This window comes from Cryptomeria japonica, chromosome 5, assembly GCF_030272615.1.
Source record: "Cryptomeria japonica chromosome 5, Sugi_1.0, whole genome shotgun sequence".
NCBI lineage: Eukaryota > Viridiplantae > Streptophyta > Pinopsida > Cupressales > Cupressaceae > Cryptomeria > Cryptomeria japonica.
Genome location: NC_081409.1, coordinates 929713549 through 929721407, shown reverse-complemented (window position 1 = coordinate 929721407; position 7859 = coordinate 929713549). Strand labels below are relative to the sequence as shown.

Here is a 7859-nt window from a genome sequence, read left to right as displayed (position 1 = left end):
GTTATAACATTTGCCTACTTAAAAGCAAGTTATAGACATCTTCACTAAACCTTTAGCATCGCTTCACAATCTTGAATTGTGAGATATGTTTGGGATGAAGGAATTTGTCCTTGAGGGTTCTTGAGTCCTCCTTCCTATGTATTAGTTCTTTTTTTTTTAAAGTTTTTTTCCCACAATGTTTTCTCATTTACTTCATTTATGAGAGAACTTCATTGTAAATGAGTACTTCATTGGGCCTAATTTTCAAGACATTTAATTGTTGCTCCAACACAAGCAAGTCTATTTTGGAGGTATAAGAAATATGTAGAGCTTAGGTTCAATTTTTTAGAAAAGGATAAAAGTTATATCGGGTTTGCAAATGCTAGGGTTAAATTTGTAGGCATGAAAATGATCTTGGTTAAGTAGAGTCTTAAAACACATGACATATTGGCCTTTCAAATCCATTATTCTTAGTTCTAACATTATATTTAAATTAACAAACATCTATCATAATCAATTCATTTCACTTTCATCTATATGCCCATTTACATTTCATTATTTCATTTTTTCAAAATCCAATCAAATATACATTTTTAACTCTAAGGTAATTATTAAATCCACTATATATATTCTATTCAATTTTATTATCATCTAGATATTTATGGAAAATGGTTTTATTTATGTACACAAGAAAAATATTCTTTAATAAATTAAAAGGAAACCATAAATAGATTGATATGATAAACATAACGGTTGTAGCAACACATTGGAAATCACTAACTATCCACCATATCAAACACCCTTCTTTTTATGAGAATATGTTTACACTATTTTAAAAATGATAATTTAGACACTTATTCATTGGCTCGCTCTCCCCTCTCCCCCTACCTCAAAAAAAACAAATATTACAAATAATATAGACACCAATACTGACATCTTCATACACATCTCACTTTCTTGATTGTCATGAGGGCACCCTGCCTTGCCACACAAACAAGCTTAAACAGCACACACTAGATTTTGACTTTCTTAAGTGGCTCATCTCACATCACACTAGCTTCTCCAACCAGACCCACATATTAATATGATTTCACATAAACGACTTAAACAAATCAAAATCTGATGAAAACCAAATTATACATAAAGAAAGCACAGAAATTCAAAACAAACAGTTGCAGTCACTGCAAGTGCTAGCTGGAACTAGTGCCTCTGTCCAGCATCTGCCCATATTCAACTATAGATTTCTGCCTCTGCAACCTAATTTGATCATAGAACTTAGCAATAAACAACTCTGCATCACTATCCACTTCCTCTCCAAACTCACTCATGTCAATTTTCTTCCTCCTGCCTTTCTCCGATTCCTCGCAGCACAAGCCCTTCAATTCTGTCTTGGATGATGAAACTGTTCCCCTTGAAGATGAACACTCTGCCGCCTTCATTTTCACATCACCAGATCTCCCAAATGTGTTATTCTGTGTGTGGGGCATAAAAAGGGCATCTTGGATTCCTTTACGAGGCTCCTCAGATTTGACACCTGGATCATGGCAATCCACTGTGAAAGACGATGGCGGACGGTAGAGATCTGTCACGTACACAAATTGGGCATTCCCGGATTCGATATCAGCTCTCCCATTCAAGCAGGACATGCCTTTTATTTTCCACTTGCGCAGTCTTTTTCTGAATCGGCTTGTAGTTTCATCATCATCCGAGAAGTTGTAATGACCATATTTCTCTCTACGCCTTTTGGCAGATCCAATTCCGAATCTTTTCTTCTTCAGCTTCTGTTTCACCACTCTCCTGCTTGTAGTTACAGAGGTCAGTAGAGATTTCCATAGTTTTTTCACTGCTACTGTGCTTCCCACCATTGATCAACAGCTACATAAAACTAATGGGTCTCAGAATTAAAGAGAGGCAGAGCAAATTAAACATGAAAGACAAGGCTCAATTGATTGCTTTATACCAAATTACAGTTGCTGCAGAATGAAAACAGAGTAAAGAGCAAGGAAACGCAAGGCTCAATTGATTGCTATATAGCCCAACTAATGGGTGGTAAAATCAAAGATTTGCAGAGCAAATTAAGCAAGCAAGACAAAGCTCAATTGGTTGCTTTATAGCCCAACGAAGATCTGTAGAGCAAATTAAACATGCAAGACAAGGCTCAATTGATTGCTTTATAGCCCAACTAATGGGGGGCAAAAGTACATGCAAGACAAGGCTCAATTGATTGTTTTATAGCCCAACTAGCAGAATTAAAAGAGTAATGAGCAAGGAAACACAGGGCATAAAATGAAAAGCTTGAGCTTTTGGAATAAGCAATAAACAATGTTGTGTACAGTCCAGAATAGTGTGATAAAGGGAGTTAAATATATGGTTTCGGTACCTGAGCCTCACTTGTCCATGTCTGCAACAGAAAAAAGGATAGATTTCCAAATAATTTATAACATCTGGTGTGGGGAAAAAAAGAAAAGAAAGAAGAAGAAGAATAAATGGAGCAATTAACTTAGTTTGCCAGTGAATTTTAAAATGAGCGTTGCTTCCAGTCGTGCGGTCAGTAATACAGAACAACAGAATAAACTTTTTCTGCTTTAAGCACCTCTGGATTTTCTAGCCCTTTAATCTCAGCCATGGCCCCCCACCATTCTACTGTAATAATCATACATGATGAAGTTGTTAGAGTTGCGACCATTTCAGGTTCAAACAACACATTTTATGTTTTTGATTTAAGATGTAAATTGGTTATCTAGTTCTTACGATGCATGAGGCATTCGTTATGGTGTACGAGGGGTATGGATGCCTGGGTGCATTGTAAAGGTTGAATAGCCATTTCCTTTCAGATGAGTAAACTAAGGAAGTCAAAGCTTAGAGTGTGTTGTTTAACCCAAGCTATTAATTGTTAGTACTTGGAGTTCTATTTTAGGTAGACATAATCAAAATTAAAGAACTCTCAAGGTTTCTAGAGCTTCAAATCTTTGTGGGGTTTGTTCATCATCAAGACTGCTTTATTTTTTAATCTCCTTGGAACAAACCCTCAAAGATACCTACAACACCGCCCAATCAAGATAAATAAATTTGTGTTGCAAGTAATAGGCTGGAGAGTTGCAAAGGATGTAATCAAATCTCAATACACGACACTTTTATAGTAGCAAGAGGCTGCTACACCAACTTGGTCAAAATGACTTGCTAATTAGTTCTCTTGACATAGAAATTGAGAGCTAAAAGAATTAAAAATCATGATGAAGATTCTAAAATCCTATTCCTAATCTATTGTAGTCCAGAACAAAGCTACATCAACTAATGAAAAGACATACATTCTCTACTATTATTCTCTTGTAATTTTTTATGAGTACCCACTTCTATTCCTTTAATAATTTAGAATGGAATCTCAAATTAAACTTTTATTATATGTTACATTTCTATCAAGTTCTAGATTAGAGAATATAAAGAAGAATAAGGATTTAAAGAAGCCATATTAAATTTATTTATTTTATCTTTACACTTTGTTCTTATGTTGATAAACCAAATTCTTCAACTCTTTTCCCTTTTTTTATTATTTTGGATTACACACCTAAATATCTTCAACAACCTCTTTCACTCTAAGGCACATATCTTATATCAACCCTTCCATCATCATGGCACATGACAATGTCACTATTATTGAGAACAAGAGTCAATCACCCAAAGTCTATTGCAAAGATGTTTTCAATCATTATACCTACTTTAACTTCTACTCCTAAGAATGGTGTAAGAAAACTAGACAATAAAATTAGCTCCCCTTGACTTATAGATGACATTTATACCCTCCTCTTAACTACATCCTACAATATATCATATGGACATCCTTCAAGGAATTAGCTAAATTATGAATTATTTCATTCCTCTTCAAAGCCAATCTTATTTCTCATCTATTTTCTCTTGTTCTTTGTCTTCCACCTTCCATCCCCTTTTATTTTTCAAGAGATCAAGTTCATTTTCATCATTAATCTTAAGAAGATAGTTTTATCTAACTTATTGATTTAAAAAATAAATCAACATGTTATAAAATCCACTTTTAAAGAAAATAGAAAGAAAAAATAATAGAAATAAAGAACATAATATACATATACACACAGTTCAATATAAAAAAAATCCTCCAAACAACATCAAACCATTATTATTCAACAATAAACATCTACAATTTAAAGCATAACATCAAACCATTATTATTCAACAATAAACATCTACAATTTAAAGCACTAGTTTTAGGATGGATATCAACACTCACTTTAATTTATATTCTTCAACCTTTAAGTCAACATTAAATATATATTTTCTCTAGAAACATGTTGCATTCCACTCATTTAGCCATACATCCATAGCTAATGCATTATCATTAAATACAATAATAAGATTATACCATCCCTCATCCGTGGTGGAATTCTAGTAGTATTCCAACAAAGTAATCTTGTCCAACCTGCTCTCTCACAACCTCCATCCCAAGACATCAATAGAGGATTAAGAATGCCCCAAAAGCACCATAAGACAATAACATGTGGCCTAAAATAATCCCAAATTATACCATGGTGTAAATTATCATGACCCATAATGAGGTAGCCTCCAAAATACTATATAACTTTGTCATTATGCTCTTACACTTCAAATAATCTATCCTAAGTTTCATTGGGTGTCATACATAACTCTTATTCTTACACACCTCCTAAAATATCACAAAAGATATCATAACCAATATTCCAAGCATCTAAAGAGTGTTGTAGTCTCCTATAATAGAATCTATATCCCATTTAGAGAAGACGATAATATTAAATAATAATATTATTACATTCAATGTTTTACCTAGGTTCCATAACATCAAATGCAATAACTATTAACAATAAAATATACAATTCAATTTCCTAGTACTTTGAAAAGTGAACACCACACCTTAGTCCTACCATTGTCCTACTTAATATTAACATGCAAGAACATTTATCCTAGATGGATAAATCCAAGTTCACCACACCAAACCTAGACGTCTTCAAGAAACCCATGAATATCCACATGACTAAAACCAACATATGCACATTTGACCACCTCATTCTAACATACTCGGAACTTGCAAACCAACAAGAACAAGAATTAGGAGCAATAAATAAAAGTGATCACAAGTTGTCATATTAAATAAACATAAAGATATACCTATCCAAAACCAACATATGCACCACTAACCACCTCATGCTAACACACTCCAAGCCTACAACCATGAAAAGTGATCATGAATAGTCAATAGAGAGGAAAAATTATCCAAAATTGATGGAAGTATGTGAGAAACCATGTATGCCTATACTTCCACTTACAATCCAAGATGAAAAGAAAGGGATCATTGTCCATAGATCCTCCAAGTCACTATTTTTCCATCATAATCAAGGTTCCCAATATAGGATTGATGTAGACTCAAAGAGCTCAATCATGACCATATGATCTCACATTTGTATTAAAGAAGTAATTCATGACAACCATGCTATATGATGCTAATAACACAATGCACTATATACGATCATCACATGTCATCAATAATTTAACAACTCAAAACAAGGAAATGACAAATTATAACCATGAGTTTCAACTATGCAACAAAAATAAACATGACCCAAACCTATCATTTCACTAAACATGAATTAATAACATCCTATACTAATAATTCATACAAATCTAATAAATCACACTACTTGTACACAATAATAACCAAGGGTTTTCCACGACACAATCATCCATCAACAAAATTATTTATCTATCCATGGACCCCCTTTTTTGATCTAGCCATTGCCAAAATTATAGAAATTCCTAAATCCGGATTAGGCTTTATAATTTGCCTTTAGTTTTGAGGAACTCAAAGCTCATCAACAATTTGATCAATTGAGAGGGTATCTTTGTTAAATTTATCAAAGTCTATGCCCTTAAAAGAGGTGGTTCTCTCATGCAAATTTATGTGAGTTTGTGCCTTGATCGATATTTCTAGACCTCTCTCTCATTCCATTTAGATTAATTCTTCCTTTAGCACTTGGATTCAATGCTTAAACTATAAAGGGCTTCCTTTTAGATGCTTTCACTGCAATACGATGGTTCACAAAATTGGGGTTGCACTCTTCAACAATCACCTGGCTCAAGGCATACTAGTCTTAAAAAATGGATCAAGAAGTTGGGTTCCCAAATGTAGATTTCATTTGGCATAATCATGGTAAGTTTATGGTTCCTCATCCTGATTCGAGGTTTGAGCCACCACTGCCAACAAAGTCCATTCCTCCTATTATTCCGATCATCAAAATCATGAAATATACCTCTCCAATGCAACCAACAAAATCCATATCTCATCCTATTTTTCTAGTCATTGGAAATGCTATTGATTATCTTACTGAGGCAGAGGATGATGATTGAGTTGGATGGAACATTTCCTTTCATGGAGGATCTTGATGTTATGGATCCAGATTAACAAAATGTGACTATATGCAAACCATTTGACAAAATGGTTTAATAGTAAAACTCATGAAAAGATACAATATTTTGGTAAATTTTTCTGGACAATAAATTACAAACCAATCTAAGAATAATAACAACCACAAATTCAAATTCATTCTCCTTAAGCTCTCCTTAACAAGCAACTTGAGCCCCTAGATGCTTACACCAAGTTCTATTCACAATAAGCAAGTACATGATGATTAAACAATGAATAACAACAACCCAACCCTCCTTTTTAATAAGAGAGTGAGAAACAAGCAAGAATGTTTTTTGGCATCATCATATAATGCACTCCAATAATCAATTTATCAAGCATCTCCAAGTTGAGTGCCCAAGTTTCTACAATTTCCATCACACTCCAATTGCTCCCTAAACCAAGTTGGTTACAACATGTGCCCAAAAAATTATATTCTTTTACAATTTTGAATGCATTTTATGATGAATGCCACAAACTAATTGAATTTGTCTCATATGCAAAATAATCGCCAAATGTTAAATACACGAACTTGAACATGCCATTGACATTAAACAAAATTTGTAATGGCACTTAAGAAAATTTTCCAAAGCGTGACACCCCACATAAACATGGACCACAACATTTCAAAATATCAAATATTTTTTATACAAGCTGTACAATACCTTGCCAGCACAAAGAATTTGAATTGTGCATAGTTTAGGAAAAGTAGAAAAGAACACCACTCTTAGTTCATTTGATCATCAATCATTATTGAATCTACCAATTATCAAGACAATCCCATTACATATATTTATTACAAGGGATTAGGTCATAGTCATTATTTTTATCACTTGCATTAGCCCGAAACCCTAATTCTCTCAGAAGGTCACTTACATCTATTGCATCAAGTTTCAAGTCTTAATGATCTAACCTCACTCATCACAACTATGCTATTGTCATTTGTGTTTGTTTCTTGTTGTCTTTCAACCTTATCAAAATAGTTGAATAAATTGATAAGGCTTGATTATAATTGAGAAGTCTTAAGTTCCCCATTGCCATAACAAGTTCTATTAATGTACTTCACAAGTCCTTTCTTTGCATGTATAAATATTAGGTGAAATATTGTTGCTAATACAAAAGGTTTAAAGACCTTAAGTTTAGAATCACAGAAGAAATATAATACTATGAAAAAAGATTGAAACCATAAATGTGTAGGTCAAGATCGTATATCCAAAGACAACTTGATTCATACATAATTTCAAAATTTATATAATATAATCATTTCAAATTATTAATTCCAAATCCCGATATAAAAATCAAAATAACAATCATTTATTACAATATCTTTTATCTCCACTTTGAACGACTCTTTTATTGTTGTTATGCAATTCTCATTTCAAATCTAATCTTACCCTAGATAATTGACATATAAAGC

At 33.1% G+C, this 7859-nt stretch overlaps 1 protein-coding gene across 1 annotated transcript; it reads right to left on the bottom strand.

Moving 5' to 3' along the window:
• Positions 1–752: 752 nt before the first annotated feature.
• On the bottom strand, positions 753–2284 carry LOC131035742 (uncharacterized). Its single transcript, XM_057967481.2, has 2 exons — positions 1940–2284; positions 753–1854 (listed from the first exon to the last, which is right to left on the bottom strand). The coding sequence occupies exon 2, from the start codon at positions 1842–1844 to the stop codon at positions 1170–1172; it is 675 nt and encodes a 224-aa protein (XP_057823464.1). The 5' UTR covers positions 1845–1854; positions 1940–2284; the 3' UTR covers positions 753–1169.
• Between the last annotated feature and the right edge of the window lie 5575 nt (positions 2285–7859).